At 39.9% G+C, this 18707-nt stretch overlaps 1 protein-coding gene and 1 long non-coding RNA gene across 11 annotated transcripts in view; one reads left to right on the top strand and one right to left on the bottom strand.

The window, feature by feature from the left end:
• Positions 1-233: 233 nt before the first annotated feature.
• Positions 234-7113, bottom strand: LOC118470604 (uncharacterized). Of its 10 annotated transcripts, none has more exons than XR_008603123.1 (4): positions 7074-7113; positions 4824-4867; positions 941-2582; positions 234-869 (listed from the first exon to the last, which is right to left on the bottom strand). It is a non-coding gene; the product is annotated as an uncharacterized LOC118470604 (long non-coding RNA). The 10 variants fall into 10 exon arrangements; XR_008603124.1 differs by having other exon boundaries at positions 941-2649; positions 7074-7098; XR_008603120.1 differs by having other exon boundaries at positions 6996-7091.
• An 11166-nt stretch (positions 7114-18279) lies between these two features.
• Positions 18280-18707, top strand: part of slc15a2 (solute carrier family 15 member 2) — a 41262-nt gene continuing 40834 nt past the window's right edge. The window contains exons 1-2 of the mRNA XM_023274568.3: positions 18280-18455; positions 18545-18646. Of these exons, the coding sequence (XP_023130336.1) occupies positions 18638-18646 (9 nt within the window). The 5' untranslated portion in view covers positions 18280-18455; positions 18545-18637. The remainder of the gene's footprint in view (positions 18456-18544; positions 18647-18707) is intronic.

Raw genomic sequence — 18707 nt, 5'->3', positions numbered from 1 at the left:
TGACTGAAGTCTGCTGAGGACAGCCTGGAGAAAGACAAATACTGGAAGTGTGTCCTTTGGTCGGATGAAACCAAACTAAAAAAATAAATAAATCCTTGATCCATCTCGCAGCACTTGGGAATTTCTTGAAAAAAAAAATAAAATTTAACCAGAGGGCTAATAATTTTGTCTTCAACTGTAAATGTTACGGCAGGTTCAAAAGGCTCAGGAGCAGGAAATAAAACACCAGTGTAAACATTTTAACAATGCTTTTATTCACAACACGAAACTCTATACAAGAACCAGAACTAGAGTATTTGACACAGAAGAACTAAACTACTACTAGAACTGAAAAACAAAACCCAGCTAGCGGTACAGAGGAATAACTACATGAACATGGAAACTGAAACTAAGGTTAACCCACGTATGGTAACACCAAGGTGGGGAAACAACTGAAAATAAAAAACTAACCCAGCCTAGACTACCAGTAATGAGCTGAAACCCCAGACTAAAGCCATCCTATGAAAGCAAAAAATACATTAAGTTAAATACGGAAAGCTTATTTAATTCGACGTATTAACAATACAAATAGTCTGGTGATACTAGGGCTTGGAGACTTAGCTGATGAGCTGAGAAACAGTCCTTTTGGTTTGACTTCATCCCGAACTCTCCCTCCCGGTGTTCGCCATGTGCTTGGTAAATTGGTGTCTGTAGAACCCGGTCGTGGCAGATGTTTCCAGAGAAAGTCCTCTTTCCAGGTGTAAGTTGATGTTCCCAGGTTAAGCTGGCGACAGGTGGAGATCCTCCGGAGAAGAAAGCAGAATCCGTAGTAGAGCGGAAAACCAGCAGACGAAGGAACCCAGGAAACTCAGCAGGCAGGAATCAGCTTACTAAACACAGAAAACAGAATTACTGGAAATTCTAGGCTGGTGGCAAAGACAGTTCTACTCCCAGCACTAACTGGAGATTAGATGGCAGTCCACAGCTTCGAATGACGGGTGCCATCTGCTTTTATAGAGACGCTCAGAGACCAGTCACTCAGCTCCACCTGCAGCTCGTCCGCTGATTACAATGCACCAGCTGCCAGCTTCACCAACACACACCTAGGAGAGAGAGAGAGAGCAGGGCCGGAGGAGGAAGCACTACCACAGCCCACAGCCTTAAACTGTGGCTGTGACAGTAAATACACCTGCACACACTGCCAACAGGTCAGAAGTGATGATTCAAGGCGATCATATATTATTATAGCTGAGTCTATGTATAATTTCTTTACAATAAAAGTAGCTTACCTTTAAACTGCCCTTTAAAAAAATAGTTATTTCATTTAGCTTACTGCTCTGGTTTTGTACAGCAAAAATATGTGCAAAATGTGTACAAAATGTGGTGATAGAAAAGTTAATCCTGAATAGACCTTTAGATCACAAATGCCAAGGATCTCCTGCAGTGCCTCTGCTGTCTTGCCTGACTGATTGCCTTGTACAGGCGTACAAGGCAATCAGTCGTGGTGTGTGTCTGTCAAGCTCTGAATAGAACTGACTGCGCAAGTTCACATTGGTAATTCGGTGGAACTCAGCAAAGACCTGGGAAAATCACTCATAAAAAACACATTGAAACAATCAAAATCAATATGTGTAGTATATTGCAACAAATGCTTGAGGATAGGCAGACTAAGAATACTACAGTCGTTACCTGTGACTCCATTCGTAAGGCTGGCCAGTTTTGCAAGAAGCCCCTCACTGGAAGATCTCCCTGGACAATATCTTGTCGACGAAGAGCAAAGATTGTCTGCATGAGTTTCTCTATCAGTATCTGGTCTCTTTCAGTCTTTTCAACTTCTTGGAGAATTTGTACTCTCATCTGTTACCAAGTAGCCTGGTTCTCCCCTCTTCGAAAATTGGGTAGAAAGCTAACTTCAAAACGCCGAGCTCTTTTAATATTGGAATGAGGCTGCTCCCTCTCAGGGTTGTTTTTGCTCCTCCTGCCAGTGTTAACAGACACCTCTGCACACCCAGATCTGACCAGCTTTGTACGATAATTCCCCATCTGAAACTTTAAACTGACCTTCCATCCATACCATCCACTGTCACTTCCAAGCTCTCTGAGGCATGGGTGTGCAGTAACTAGAGCTTCAGCTGCCTTACCCACTTCCCTGTCATTTGGGTACGGTTTGAAGCTATGCATTGTTTCAGCCATGTTTTCCAGGATGTTGTGCTTCTGGGATCTTGTCAATTTCAGTGTCTTTCCAGACATTTCAAAGGCACTGTTACCTTCTTCAAGGACATGTTCCACTTCATAAGAAAAAGTTGGCGAGGAAAAGAATCGGGCCAATTCTTCTGACGCTGTGTTAAAGGTACATGGGGAAGGATGTCTGTATCAGAACTTCCAGCAGAAGTGTCATCGCTTTCAGATCTAATTTCTTTCAATGTGCCCTTCTCTGGCGATTCCTCAATGTCCACAAGTACACTAAGTTGGCCGTCAAAGTCTGGATCCTCCTATTGTAGGCTGAAGTCACCGTCCAGTCTTGGCTTGAATTTTTCTTGCACTATGCCTGTCAGCTCTTCTACTGACTGGTCGCTCATTCAGAGTGAGCTTCATGGCAACATCTGTGGCAACATATACACGTACAATAAATTTCTGGGGAGCAGCCATCTCCATCTTTGTGAGAGTTTTCTGTTTTACACACACAGAGAAGGCTAATGCAGTTTAACATCATTTATACATACACATGGAAAAAAAAACAAGAGTAGTAGTAGCTTTGTTGTTTCAAACAGGCAGTATCTGAAATCAATTATATAAGCTACCACTGGTAATACATGGTATGTTGTAAGAAGTAATCTGCTTTTCAGGAGAATACTATGTATCTTTTTGGGGTTATGAGCAGTCTTCCCTGAATGCTGTATGCAGAGAGAGGTAATGCATCATTGAGCTCTGATAGGGTGTGAACTGTCAAATTCCCTGACAAAAGTTCATAGGATCGCAGGTGTTCAATGTAGAATGATTTGTGTTCTTGACAAAGAAAAACAACCTCATTGCTAACAAGAAGAATCTGTTCAATTTTGCTAAACAGAGACAGTTCTCCCTCTTGTCCCACAGATACAAACATTCCTACATCATAGGACTGCATTTGTTCTTGAGTAGCTATGCAGAATCTGGAAAAATATTTGGACCTGAGAGACTTGGTAAAGCCTGCTAACCCATGGGCTGCAAGGTTGTCTGACACCACACACATGACAGTGCCTCGAACCGTCTTACCGATGGACTCAATGAATACTCCATCTTGTTCAAGAGTACAAAGGTCTTGTAACAGAGGACGAAGTACTCTCTCATAGCCAAATCTCTGAATGTCAGAAATTTTACACAATGCTGAGAGCTGAATAACATTCAAGGCTGATCTCTATTTACTTGGCAGATCAGCAAGTACCCAGTACACTGCACTTAGCTGTGGATTTTCTTTGATGTGCCAAGTGGATTTGCTAATTCAAAATCATCAATGTCTAAAAGAAGAGGCAGTGTTAGCTTCTCTGGAGATGACAATAATTCATTAGCCTGGAAATATGAGCCATCTCTGTGGCTCATATAATGACCATTTTGTACCGTCTTTGTTTCTTTAAGTTTGTCAAGAATGTCAGTGTGTCTGAACATTTCCTGGATCATCTCAAGGATGGAAATGTGCACTGTTGTGTGCCCTGGCTCTAGTACATACTGTACAGGTCTTACTACAGGATAATTTTTCTTGATAAAAGTTTTTCATCTCTTGGTCAAGGACAACTCCTCCCCTTTAGCTGTTGAACTGACAAAAATGTTACTGTTATTAACAGCGCTGACTACCTCGTCTAGAAATGTTTCAAGTAGCAGACATGTTTTGACTCTGTAAGACGTCTTCAATAGTCTTCCTGATGAGTGGTTGGGACAAGGAAAATAGCTGAACCAAATGCTCTACTCTTTCCTTAGTTGCCATATCAGATACGTGAAGAACAGTTTGCATCTTTAGAAATAATGATGCTAAGTTATGGTGCAACTGGACTTTCAAATCATCAGTGTGACATTCACTAACCTTAGATCGATCAAAAATGTCTGTGCTCTCACACTGAGCAGGCCCTTCATTAACAAAGTCTGCAGATGTTCCTGGAACATCTTCTGCTGACATGACATTATCATCAAAGTCTGAACTACCTACATGTTTTCTGCTTTGGTGTGCATTGAATGATGAGTATACATTTGTACGGTAATTACAGTTTTTAAATGAGCATGCTACCATCTCATGGTTTCGTAAATGACTTCTCAAATGACTAAACAGCAATGTTTCAGAAAAAGGCTGCTTGAAGTTACATATGCAGCATGAAAAAAAATGCCTGTTCTTTTGCTCTGATCTGCTAGCATCATTATGAGATCTTGACAAATGAGCTTTCATTGCATTAAATGACTGAAAAATACAAATACAATTGTCATACAGACATGGCAGAGGGCTAATAATTAAATAATGGCTATGCTGCAAACGATAATGCCTGAATAATTTTGCATGAGTGTTTAAGGATGCAGAACACAACTTGCACTTCCAATCCACTGAAACACCTGCACCCTATAATTAGAATAACACATACATTTGCTTCGCAAAACAAACGCTAGAAGTTCTGTCACAATTTGTGATTAGTTTAAACACAAATATAGCTACTCTTTCATGTGAGAGCTTCATGTACCATGAAAGCAGTCAAATGTGCCTGGTATAATTTTAACTTGCAAGATGATCCACTGTGGGTGGTGATGATGTATTAGCTTTACCAAACAGGTAAGTTGACTTATTTATTTTTTAATAACGAATTTAATTATTCAACCGAAAAACATACCTCAGGTTACCGAAGAAGGGGAACAGATGCACGACAGTATGATCCTGCAAAAAAAAATTCCAATTATTACAGTGAAAAGGTTTGATGGTGATATTATTTTTAACAGCAAATCTCTAACTAAATGGAGATTTCTAGTGAATCTGGTTCTGTGTTCTAGTGATTTTCAAAACATTCAGCAGCACAGCAGTGAACATTATGCTTAACAGTCATGCACAATATATGACATTTATCACACCTACTGTTGTGTGATATCTATCTATCTATCTATCTATCTATCTATCTATCTATCTGATTAACTTTACCATGGACAGCTTCAGGGGTGTTTATACTAGCCTGATGGCATTTTTGCAATGCCTGCAAGACAGACTCTGAAGCCCCGGAGACTTCTGATGAATCAAATACAGCTGAACCATGTTGGCCAAAAACCTCTGCATAGCATCTGCAGATCATATTCATCCCTAAAACACCAGGGACCCGAGAGGGCAGCTCACCATGGGGGTCCTTAACCATCAGCACTCCATACTTTTGTATTAACTTACCACACAATTCAACATTCAGCTCTAAATAACCAATATAGGGAATAGCTAGCCCATTAGCGGCCCTGAGCTGGAGCCAATGACAAGACTGGAGTCTCTCGTGACCCCACGGCTGAAAATGCTGGAGAAAGAAACTTTCTGTGACTGTAGACACCATAGACCCAGTATCTACAAGGCAAGCACACTAACTCCCCCTAAGGTCACTGTCAAATGTGGATATGATGACACCAACTTAGAAGCTCCTTCAAAATCAGTTAAGACTTCTCTTGAGCCAATGGATACTACCACCGAACTGTGGCTCTGCAGTCCAGCAGGTGCTAGTTTTCCAAAGCCTGAGAGGGACCAGACTGCCTACCAGGTTGCTGAGGCGCCGGCAAGGTAGGCCGAGTGTGGGGAGGAACACGCACACCATCGCATTCCCTGGCAAAGTGACCAGGCTGCTGGCAGCGTCTACATATTATGGGACCGTTACGAGAGGGACGACTACGCTCCTGAGAGTTGTGTAAACGGGCCAGACTCTGAGTGAGTATATTGAGCTGCTCCTGCTGGAGTCTCAGCACTTCTCTCCCAACTCAGACACTGGAGGTGGATTAATCACTCCCTGCGAACTGCTCTGAACTCCATACTGAAGGCCAAATGTTGAGGGGACAGAATGACTACGTCCCCTCATGCCTCCTAGCAAACTCTCACGTTCCCACCTCAAGTTGCAGCAGTCGGCTGCCTGTGCACAAACTGCTTTAATTTACAGCAGAGGGCCCCATCGATAACATGCTCAACAAACTGGTCACGCAAAAGACTTTCAGCATTACGCATGTCACTGGATGCACGCTCCTTAACTCTGGCCATAAGGCTCATCAAAGCCAGGGACAGCTCCTGCAAAGTCTCCCCTTCTTGCTTCCATCTAGAAAAAAAGGCTTCCTGTTAAGCTACATAGGACTCAGAACACGCATACAGTTCCTGCAGCACTGCAATAATGGCTGAGGGGTCTGCTCGTTCTGCACTAGAGTGATATTTAATCTCCTCACGTGCTTCCCCCTCCAAGTGGTCAAAGAGGAAAAATGCCTGATCAGCTGCAGGTAAGTGGCGCGCCCTCATACAAGCCTATACTTCCTCAATCCATTCTGCCAAGCCTATGTCTGACCTTCCCCTAAACATGGGACACTTCCTATCTCTTGGAATAAATACCAGTCTCTCTGTCAAGGGAGCACGAGCAGTGGAAATAGCGATAGGAGGCACAGAAGCAGAAGGCATGGTACTAGGGCCATGGGGCCAAACAAAAAGAAACAAGACTCAAACAATAGTCAACAAATGAAGCAGTGTCCCCTACTGTGTATACAGATAAAAACAGAGGGAGAACTACAGTTAAAAGCCGGTGAGGATGCACTATAAAAAAAAAAAACAAATCCCAAGCTGCTTTGTCTGCGCCGGCTGACACCATGAGGAGGCAGACCAGGCAGACGAGGCAGAGACATACTAGCGAGGATAGCTGCAATTTGCCATATTGCACAGCACAGTCAGCGATACACGGCAAAGCAAAGCGAAACAAAGCAGCAGCGGGACCTTGGTGCCGCCAAGGTCACGCAGCCGCGTGACACACACACACTGGAGAGGGAGAGCACATCAGGAGCAGTTCTACCCATTGCAGCTTCCAAAACGCGGTTGCACAACACTCCAACCAATATGACACACAAAATGTTTCACGCCGGCGACAGACCAGAGCGAGCAACCGGAAGACCGGAAGGGGCGTGTCCTCAGCCTCAGAGAGAGAGAGAGAGAGAGAGAGAGAGAGAGAGAGAGAGAGAGAGAGAGAGAGAGAGAGAGAGAGAGAGAGAGAGAGAGAGAGAGAGAGAGAGAGAGAGAGAGAGAGAGAGTCAAGCTTTTATAACTGGTGGGTGTGCCACGATTGGCTTACAACCCAGTACTGCGCGGGAGAGCACAAAAACTTGCCCTGGGCAGGACTATCCTGCTACAGACTGATTGGTGGCATGATGAGTAAGACTGTGGTCTTGTAATTTTACCACTGGATAATGTGGTTTCGAATCTTCTCACCATTCTTGAAAAATACGTGTTTTTTTTTATTTCGAATAGCACATTTCTTTTTACTGTCTTTATTTCACACACAGCCAGGTCTGATCGTGACAAATCTGCGGACGAAACATCTGGAGACGGCAACTATTGCCAGTTAACCTGATAGCCAGTGAAACTGGAACACCGGCGTCTAGTGGGGGCTCGTCAACAAGTTCCCCCGGACCTGTAATCAGTAAATAGTAACGGGATTTTACATTTCACGGGTCGCTTCTATTGTCCCGGCGCAGCTTTTCCAGTGTTTAAGGCATTGGTTATCAGCTCAGGAAACACACAGACCAATTACGTACGAGTTCAGACATCCAACGTGACGCTCCTCAGCCAGTGAAGTCTGAGCATTGTAGCCACTAAGTAAGCTCTGCGTTCAGAAAACAGTTGAGATGTAAAAGGGACAGACAAGAGGAGGACAAGAAGAAAGAAGAGAGACGAAAGTAACCCTGCACATGCTGACTATGTTCGGCTAAACATACAGCTGTGAGGCAGCTTTCTCAACTATGAACATAATCAAAACTAAATATCTTACCAGACTGACCAATGAGCTCCAGATGTGTTTGTGAACGACCCTGACACCATTCAGGCCACGATTCAAAACACTGGCAGGATAAGCTGCAGCTCAGTTCTCCCATTAAGCAGCAGGGGTATAAGGTGAGTGATATAAGACAGGAAAAATATGTAAAAGTGTTCAGTTGTTTAAATTTTTTCAGATTTAGATATTGTTGAATGTGTATATAAGTTGGTTCAGGTTGTTCAGTCATTATTTTTTTCAAATTCTGCATTTTATTTTAAGATGTACAGTTATATAAAAAGTTATTTATAAAAAAAATGTTGTCAAAATGTTTTTTGAACCATACTGAATTTATTTGATTTGATAGTTAGTTATTGATTACATGCAGACGCTAATAAAACTACTAGGTTACATCAACATATTTTGCACTAATTCAGGCTCGACATTATGATGTTCTGGACCTTTGCTTTAATACATTTTCTCTGACTGGACCTCTTTGAATTTTTGTTGAATACCCCTGCTCTACTGGATTGCAATATTTTTTCCAATTTGTCAACAAGTTTGTATAGGTCTCTAAAGATGTTTTTGAATTTTTGTTCTGAAAATCCGACCTTTCTGTCAGTTTTCGTCCTTGCATTCAAAAATTTGTGCTTGATTCAGTCAACCGATAATGTTGTGGGCTGGTCTGGCCCAAAAATACCAAGGCTGACTTTTTGCCCCAGCCCACCCCTGCCTGCCACCCGCTGCATATTTAGGTCATGCAATGTAGCAGACCCTAGCCAGACAATGGTGAAAGCTCCTGATGTTTCACAAAGCCTTTATTTCCGTTCAGCCTTATTTTGAACACAAATTCACCTTTCTGTCCTTCCCTTCTTTCTTCACCATAATACAATTTTTCTCAATTGATAAGACACTAAATTCCATTCACTGCACACAGCCACCAACTGACTGCACACATTTCTTAAAAACAGGACTCTGCTGTCAAAATTTTGGACACTATTCATGGTTTGCAAAGCAGTTTCCAAAACTCTTGCACTCTTTTTGAAAAAGACTGAACACGTTTTTTGCTCATTTGAACACACTTTTTCCCTCATATCACACATTTTTCAAAAAGTGAACACTAGGAAGCAGAATTGGGGAACTGTTCCAACACTGCTGTCACAATTAAGACACAACAGGTCAAAACTGAAAACACCTTTGCCAATGAACTGCACACTGTAAAACCTGCTGGGAAATAGCATTAGCTATTCAGAATGGATGTCAGAGGAGCAAGAGCTCATGCTGGAAGAAGAGGACATGGACAACCCAGACCACAGCCAGAACCAGAACCAGAACCTGGATCTGAACATGCACCTGGTCCTGGACTACTTTACATGGTATGCAAATGTTGTTTGCCACTTCAGTAACATAGACATGTTACTGGAACAATACAAGCAGTCAGAAATGTTCTGAGAATACTGTAAAAAAAAATCTAATGCATAATTCTGGTTCACAAGTGCTAGTAAAATTACAGAAAGTGTACAGACTGACTTTTTCTCTGTTTGTTCCAGCGTTTTTCAGTTGGATTCTGATGTCATTTGGATTCTGATGATACACATGAATACATCTATGTGGATGAGGCTGGTTTCAACCTGGCCAAGAGGAGGAGAAGAGAGAGAAACATCATTGGACAAAGAGCTATAGTCAACGTCCCAGGTCAGCGTGGGGGCAACGTAACCCTTTGTGCTGCAATAAGCAATCTTGAAGTAATTGACCGTCATGCAGTTCTGGGCCCATACAACACCCAGCATTTGTTGACTTTCCTAGATGGACTTGGCAAGGGCCTACTGACACAGGTGCAGCAGGGCGTTTGGCAAGAAGACACAGTTTTTGTTGTCTCGGATGTTAGTTTTCATAGAGGACTATTGATTAGGTAATGGTTCAATATGAACCTTCAAGTTATTGTGGTTTTTCTGCCGCCATATTCTCCCTTTCTTAATCATATAAAAGAATTAAAATTCTCTATATTCTCTATATGGAGGTGGAAGGTATATGAGTGGCAGCCATACTTTGGGAAAATCACTTGGTCTTGGCATGTGATGATGTTTCTGCTGATGCATTTCACGGCTGGATCAGACACATTAGGTCTTTCTTTCCACGGTGCCTGGCCAGAGAAAACATAGCTTGTGATGTTGATGAGGTCCTGTGGTCTGACCAGGCTGAAAGAATTGATGCAGATGTGGTGTAAATATTTGCATACTGTACTGTGTGTACACAGAGTGCTGTATTTTTTGTCTAGCATCATTTTTATTTTATATTGTACAGTCAGGCACTGCAATGGCCCTCTCTGATTCATTTATAGGATGCATTTGTGTTAAAGTTGTCATATTTGAGGACTGTATAATTTTTTTACACTTCATGTGAAAACACAGTGAGAGAAGAGTGTGTTGTATTTAGCAGTGCAGTGTCCTACTTTTGCTTCGTGTGTCTTAATTTTGAAAACAAAGTTCAAAATTTGACAATAAAGTGCGCTTTTGACACAAGTGCGCAGTGCTTTGTGAATTGTGTTCAATTAAAAAAAATAGTGTGCAGTGTGTTGGGAAATGTGTGCTATTTTTCAGGAACAGTGGCTTATCAGTTGAGAAAAACTGTAACTCGTCCCAATTGCAGCTGGGTGCTTATAAGTTTATACACATCCTTTGCTAGACAGCAACAGCATGTAACTGTTGTCTTTCATCTTTATGTGACTTTTCGGACTCTTTGTCATGTCAAGAAACCTCCTCCTGTTGTGCCGCTGGAATGGTGCCAAATAAAAACCTGTAACATTAAAAATACGCCTTCAAAATAAAAGCATGGAGGGAACGGTTATTTTAACACTAGCAAAACAAAGGCTTCCCAACAGTGATGAACTGATCAACAGACCTTTATAAGAGTAATTTACACGCAATTTGGTATCCATACAGAACATGCATAACACATGCTTGTGCTCAGCGCAAGGTAATTTTTTATTAAAGATTTCTTTTGTCAGAAATGATATGTCAACTGAGTAGCCTTGACAGAGTACTGCGCAGTACAGCAGTACAGTGCTTTTCTAGTTCCTTATTTATTTGCTTTTTTCTTTAACGGGGGTGACGCACATTTACGAAATGTTGGTTTAATTGCATCAGTGTCTCTGGATAGGTCAAACAGTCACACTAAAATGTCTAAGAAGTGACCAAAGAGGGCGTTGAAACATCTGAGGTTTTGATGATGCATTAGAATAACTGGTAGTTCCAGGAGCAGCTCTAGAAGTCGCAAATGCCAAATAATAAAGCCATGACACTTTTTCCCACAAAGTTATTACTAAATAATTGTTAAATGTCACAGGACCGTGATTGTTTGGACTTTTATAATTCTTCACAGCTGATTTTCAGTTGTACAACTAGATAAAGCCATTTTCTCCAAGTGAGCACTGCTTCTGTCTTTGAGGATAAAAGTCTTCATCAAGTGTTCATTATTCTTGACAACCTGAGATGTAAATGAAGTAGCTGTAGCACAGAGAATCTGTAATTTAATTTATAATGACTTTTAACTAAATTTACCTTGTTTGAAGACCTCAAAGAGGTCTTCAAACAAGGTAAACAGAACAGAACATTTTTGTACTATCTTGTACGTCTCGGCTTGCATGAATGGGCTCTTGCATGACTTCCACATTTTTGTTGAATTTACAGTTTGTTATTTTCATTTCACAGTGGTTTCTCAGTGTTTTCATCATCCTTATGTGTTGGAAAGTTGTCCAGAGTTTTTGTGGGAGTAATTTTAAAGTGATGACTTATTCCCAGACTAGAAGCTGCTGTGATCATTTGTGGTGCATAAACAAAATAAACCTGCACTCAAATCTTCTTTTCAAGACAAGAAGAATGAATGAGTGAAAAAAACACATGTAAAAATATTATAATTTACACCTGAATTATGTCCTGACAAGTCTTTGTGGCTTTTTTCTTTTATGTGTGTGAGCCAGATTTCTCCTGGGAAAAATGCACTTGAAGTGATACAACAGTTAAATGAATGAATAAAATGTAGAAAATGTTAAGATAATTCTGCAGCATCCTTTCAGCAGCCCTCATGACCTTTAAACTCCTAAATCCTGGCTTCAGTCCTGGTTTTTGTTGTTGTTTGCGACCCGGTAACCTTTAACCCCATCACAGTAGTTTTAGGCTGATGTTCACAGAGAGCTGAAGGTGAAGCTTCTTGTCCAAAGTCTGGATGTTGAGGCTGCAGCTGTCAGTGTGATGCTTAAAACTGCAGTTTTCTTGAAAAACCATAAAACAAGAGTCAGAAAACAGCCAGAGAAAGACCAAGGAGGAAATCTCCAACATTTATGACTGCTGGTTACGACACTTCAGCATCTACATAACTGAAAAAGCTGCTTTTACTGACGAAGACAATTAAAAGTAGTCGAGTTGGAACTGTTTTGTCATTCAGTTTGAGGTTAGCTTCACTGTTTTGTCGTCTGCAGCTTTGACCAGAAGTCTAAAAGTTTGGATCAGTGTCTCTGCAAATGAAAAATTTAGATAAAGTAACATTAGGAAAATAATGTATTTGCCATGAAAGATGAAACATTTGCAGTGTTACAACTAAACACTGCATGATATGGAGTATTTTAAAAATACTAAATACATGCATACACTACCATTCAAAAGTTTGGGGTCACCCAGACAATTTCATATTTTCCATGAAAACTCACACTTTTATTCATGTGCTAACATAATTGCACAAGGGTTTTCTAACCATCAATTAGCCTTTCAACACAATTGGCTAACACAATGTAGCATTAGAACACAGAAGTGATAGTTGCTGGAAATGGGCCTCTGTACCCCTATGTAGATATTCCATTAAAAATCAGTCGTCTCCAGCTAGAATAGTCATTTACCACATTAACAATGTCTAGACTGTATTTCTGATTAATTTAAAGTTATCTTTTTTGAAAAAAAAAATGTATTTCTTTCAAAAATAGGGACATTTCTAAGTGACCCCCATTTTTTTTTATAAATATACACTATAATGGTACACTATAAATATACACTATAATGGTAAATATACACTATATAATGGTAAATCAACATATAGAAAGCAAAAGTGACTGTAACAATGAACTGCCGTTACCTGAGGTATGCTAATTAGTACAGGGAAACAAGTACCAACACACTCTTTTATTTGTAGAATGATTTATTTAGGTATAGGAAGTGATTTGTTTGTTTCTTTGTTTGATTAGAGCACATGGTTTGCAGCTGTGATGCCACAAAGTTCCATCAGGGCCTTCACCTGTGAACAAAGGGAGCAGGTGATTCATGGCAGGAGATGGTGTAGTGGAAAGTGGCATTGTGACCAAGTCAAGCAAACTGTGCAAATGTAATGTGAGTTTATTGGTCTACTGGTAGCTAAACTTACCTCTGCTTGTCCTCTTCCTCCCAGGGTGTCCAAGCAAAAGCGTTCCTTGGAGGTTCGCATGCCTTTTATTAGTTCCGGGAGGGAGGTGCCATGTGGGAAGTAGGCAGAGGGGAGTTTGTGTTTTTCAGTTGTGTAAATAATTGCTTAAAGTATTTGGGGGTGGGGCGGGGGTTATTTATTAAAGGGGGGTTGAGTTGGTTATCCTTATTGAGTGTATTTTTGTAGTTTGCAATGGATTTTTATGTAAATATGGAATATCTATTTATGTGGGTGTGTTTGGGGGTTTACCTCTCAGGTGGTATGTGCCTGATAGGCACATGGTATATAAGCCAGTGGGGGAGAAATGCCAGGGTCCTTTTTTAATGGTGGACCGAACATGCTAAAATATTGGCTGGAATTATAGTGTACAAACGACAATAAAAAGAAATACGAATTTGAATCTCTCTGGTTCCTTCATTGTTCGCTCCGCCGCTTTGGCTATCTGACACTGTCATTTTTTACAAGAAAGTAAGAAAAGGTGCTTATATATAGGAGTATTCTCATGGTTTGTTTCCTCTCCACGACATTTAAAAAGTGTACTTTTTACTCAGTTACAGTTAGCTGAAATTAGTTCACTAGCTGCACTATAGGTTTAGATTTTACCCCAAAATGTGACTAGTTTATAAAATATAATGACATTTTAAAGCATACATCATGAAGTCCTATATAAAAGAGTGGAAAATTGATGCGGGTGATCAAATAACATTTATGCATCAGTGATAAAACCAAAATGACATGTACACTGGTATATAACATAGAAGTGAGTAAGCTTTAAATGCAAGGCTAATAAATCTAACATTGTTTGAGTAAATGTACTAAAGAGTTCTTCCACCACTGGTTACAACTGTTGACAATTTTAAAGATCCATTACTAAGTTGATTTTTAATTATTAAATCCATGGTCAGGCCATCAAATGCCAAAAAAGATTCTGTCACAAGTTACCAGTGTTGAAAATTGTTCATTTAAATTTCTCAATCTGTCTGACTACTCAAAGGTATCTTTCTTATCCAGTCTATACTGCATCCTGGATTCAACACTAACGAAAACGACTGTCATTTGTTTACAACAAATGCAAACAAGCTTGGGTGTTTCTTTCCCCCTAGCAGAATTATAATGATGCGCAGTCAGACCATTCTCCAGCGCTGACACAACATTTTAATAGATCTGGCTATGTGAAGGAAATGCATGAAGGTTCGATTGTATGGCTGTTGGATCACTTTTCAGAGGATAAGCAACATGATGGAGACAGGTACAACATGACTTCCTGGGGTCCGTTTCACAAAGCAGGTTTAGTGAAAACAGTCTGAGTTTCCGTTTCAAAAAGGGAGATAACTCAAACCAGAGAAAAAGAGGTATCTGTAGCCTGTTTCAGAAAGAGAGGTAACTTAAGCTCTCGGTCAGTTACCGTAGTAACAGAGTCTATGAACCTAACCTGGTCAGGATCAGGTTTTTCTCAATAAACCTCGAGTTTCTGTCTCTGCCCTCTTTCAGCCACACACGCTATTTGATTTCCTCATTCATTCATTCAGTCAGCAGGCAAGTTCTGGCAGAGCCTAGTTCTGCCGTCTGTCAAAATGGCATGTCCTTTCGTTAACAAGGGTCCAGTAGATGAAGGAGCAGTATTACTGTGTGGAGAATTAAATATTCGTCGGGAGATTGTTATCAGACCACGCATAGATGTTCTTGCATTTCCGGACAATTATCTTTGTGAGCGGTCCCGTTTCATGTCACAGTCCATAATCTACATACACAACCTAATCCGTCCTTACGTTTGCAACATTACCAACTGCAGTCATGCTCTCACATCCCATCAGATATTATGTGTTGCGCTGCGGTTCTTTGCAAATGGAAGTTTTTTTGTATAATGTCAGAGATGCAGAGCACTTAAGGCAACTGTATGCAGGGCGGTCAGAAAAGTGTGTCTGGCCCTGAAACGGCTTTTACCCACCTGCTTTCTTTCTGTTGGCTGAGTATAAGTCTGTGTTAGTTTAAATAGGCTTAATTATTTAACAGAACATGATATGGATGAAGACATTTAGGCTATGTGTGGGATAAAACAACTGTACAGTCAAAGAGTCACTTCATATTTAGGCTACTTTACAATGTAAAACATGATCAAAATGAGGTACCTCCATGAGATTATGCCGAGGTCTTACCTGTTTGAACAATGTTTTTATATTTCATCTTAAGCTGCTGCCACGTGCACTTCTCCTCTGCGGGATTGCACCTAAATGAAATAACTTAACAGCTTACCATTCAAACAGTTTTCCCCTGTAAAATTATTGTGATTGCAAAGGACTACATTTAAACTTACGCACTGACCTGGGCAGCAATATTCTCCCACGTCGTCTCCCTCACTTTTGCAGCTGCAGCGGTGTTGCACTTCTTTCTAAAAACGTGTTCAAACTCACCATATGAGCACATTAAGATTTCCAGTTCAAGTGGGGTGAAAAACGCAGCCCTCCGCTACCCCGTTGCCATGGTGACGGGGAAGCATCACCATTGTTGCTCCATTGATGCTGGCTTTTTATAGTTGTGGTGCACGCGCTTAACTCCAGGTGAAACGACTCCGAGTTGACCCAAACCAACTCAAATCAGCTGTTCTGGAACTGGAAACTCAGAGTTTCCTATCTCAGAGTAGATCAACTCAGAGTTAAGGGTTACACTTGAACCAGCTTTGTGAAAAGGACCCTTGGTCTGACTCCCATGTGACAACCACAACCAATCAGAATCAAGGAAGGCTTAGACTTAGATGACCTTAATTACAATTATCTAAAAGGGAAAACAGAACTAAAGCATGTAAATTTGTAAAGTACAATGCAGTATAAAACTTTTGAATCACTGAATGTGTAAACACAAACATGCAAACACTGTGAATGCATTTAAATGAGAGTGGTCTAACCCACAAAAAATCCGAACTGAATTTTATATAATTTATGCAATATTTGTGGCAAAATGGTCTAACCCAGAACCCAAATATAACGTTAGAGTGGCGCTTCAAATGTTAGATTGTTCTTGAAAATACAAAACTTTGAACCCCTTTTTCTCAAAAACTACAGAAAGTGGGTTAAACCGCTCTGCTTCCAAACCCTTCAAATATTCACACCACATTTTTAGTAAATTGACTGTATGAATTAATGCCAAAATATAAATTATAAGGTTGGTATATAATATACTCCTAACTGGTAGTCATACATGGGAGCATATTTTACCTGTTCCTTGTATTTGAGACATGCATGTTATAGAATTTTTTTTTTATATATATATATATATATATATATATATATATGTGTGTGTGTGTGTGTGTGTGTGTGTGTGTGTATATATATTTCTAAAAATTTAGATATATATATATTTTTAGTTAATTCTATAACATGCATGTCTCAAACACAAGAATATATATATATATTTCTAAAAACGCATATATATGTTTTTAGAAATATATATATATATATATTTCTAAAAACGTATATATATATATATATATATATACACATATACACACATATATATATATATATATATATATATATATATACATATATATATATATATATATATATATATATATATATATATATATATATATATATATATATATATATATATATATATACCAGCCTCAGCTTATTGGGCAAACCTTTTGCACTCTTATTTCACACCTAGCTTGCTTATCATTAAACCAGAATCTCTTTGTAGTTCATAGATCTAAGTCTAGATTTAGGTCAAGTTTAGATTTAGGTCAAGTCTAGATTTAGATTTAAGTCTAGATTTAGATCTACATGTAGATTTAGATCAAGTCTAGATTTAGGTCAAGGTTAGATTCAGATCAAGTCTAGATTTCTATCAAGTCTAGATTTAGATCAAGTCTAGATTTAGATCTAAGTTTATATTTAGAACTAAGTCTAGATTTTTATCAAATCAAGATTTAGATCTAAGTCTAGATTTAGATCACATCTGGATTTAGATCTTAGTCTACATTTAGATCAAATCTAGATTTAGATCAAGCCTAGATTTAGATCTTAGTCTACATTTTGATCAAGTCTAGATTTAGACCAAGCCTAGATTTAGATCTTAGTCTAGATTTAGATCAAGTCCAGATTTAGATCTAAGTGTAGATTTAGATTGAGACTTAGATCCAATTCTGGAACCTGAAGCCGACATACTTTCTCAGTCGTAGCTCCAAAATGGAAAACAAAGTTTTACTTGCTGGCTTCTCCATTTTACATGTAGTTTCTATCTGGGTGGACAATCCTAATGACTAACTCTTGCAAATTATAACATTTTAATGGTTTTATTTGTCTGATGTTGTGCAGCACATTGGGTTTGTTGTGTTTGCCTTGCAGTATTTAAATACAGAGACTTGATCTGAGTATGCTGCTTCCTCTTGTTCAATATAATCTTGCATATTGTCCATATGACAGTGTGATATTACTGTTTAGTGTTGCTCATCTAATTCAACACAAAGTTGAAACCATGAATATGACTAATAATCAGTACTTCTTTTCAGAATAAGATGTACGTGACTTCTCAAACCACAGTAAAGCCACATACAGTCACATGGTGGTGTTGCCATAATTTCTGAGGACACTACACTGGATTATATTAATTTCTTGCAGTCTTCACTATAATTTACACTATTGGGACTTGCTTTTCTCTCTCCAGATGGGTCATAGGTCACCACAATGTCGCTATGTAATTATGTCACCACAACACACAGTGAGGAAGAGAGTATTGCTCATGGTGGTTCCAAAGAAAACCAGTGATGCATTCATCCAACCGGAGAAAAGGTGCAGCCTGGCCAACAACTTCCAGGGCATTTGGACCCTCCATCCACCACTGTGGTCTGTGCTCAACAACGTCATTCTTGTGCACCAAGACAGGCTGAACCACTCGTACAACTAGCGGACTCCTGCGGCACAGAAAGTGAGTTAAATGCCAAGTTGACAGATAAAAAACATTTTTAAAAAAATACGCATCTGAGTCGTGTTTTTGGTGCGCTTGGGCGCATTTCTTTGAAGAGGTGAAGTCTGAGGAGGCGCTGCTGCTGTTCCTGAGGTAACAAGTCCAAGCTTTGTGGTGGAATATTAACTCTGAAGTCGGCTTTAAGAGCATAAATGATCGAGGTTTTGCATTCGTGCCCTCAGAGCGGAACCGAGTGGGACGGACTTGGATGTTAGTCAGGAGCTCCCGATGCGACAGTAAAGATCCAAAGAAATTTCACCAGCAACTAACGCACCATGGGGAAGGTAAATGTTGTTTTCTGGAGCATGTACCAACTAATTTACGTTGCTTTTGTGACTGTTGAGA

This window comes from Amphiprion ocellaris, chromosome 11 (genome assembly GCF_022539595.1).
Source record: "Amphiprion ocellaris isolate individual 3 ecotype Okinawa chromosome 11, ASM2253959v1, whole genome shotgun sequence".
In the NCBI taxonomy this organism is placed as follows: domain Eukaryota; kingdom Metazoa; phylum Chordata; class Actinopteri; family Pomacentridae; genus Amphiprion; species Amphiprion ocellaris.
This window is presented reverse-complemented; position numbering and strand designations above follow the sequence as displayed.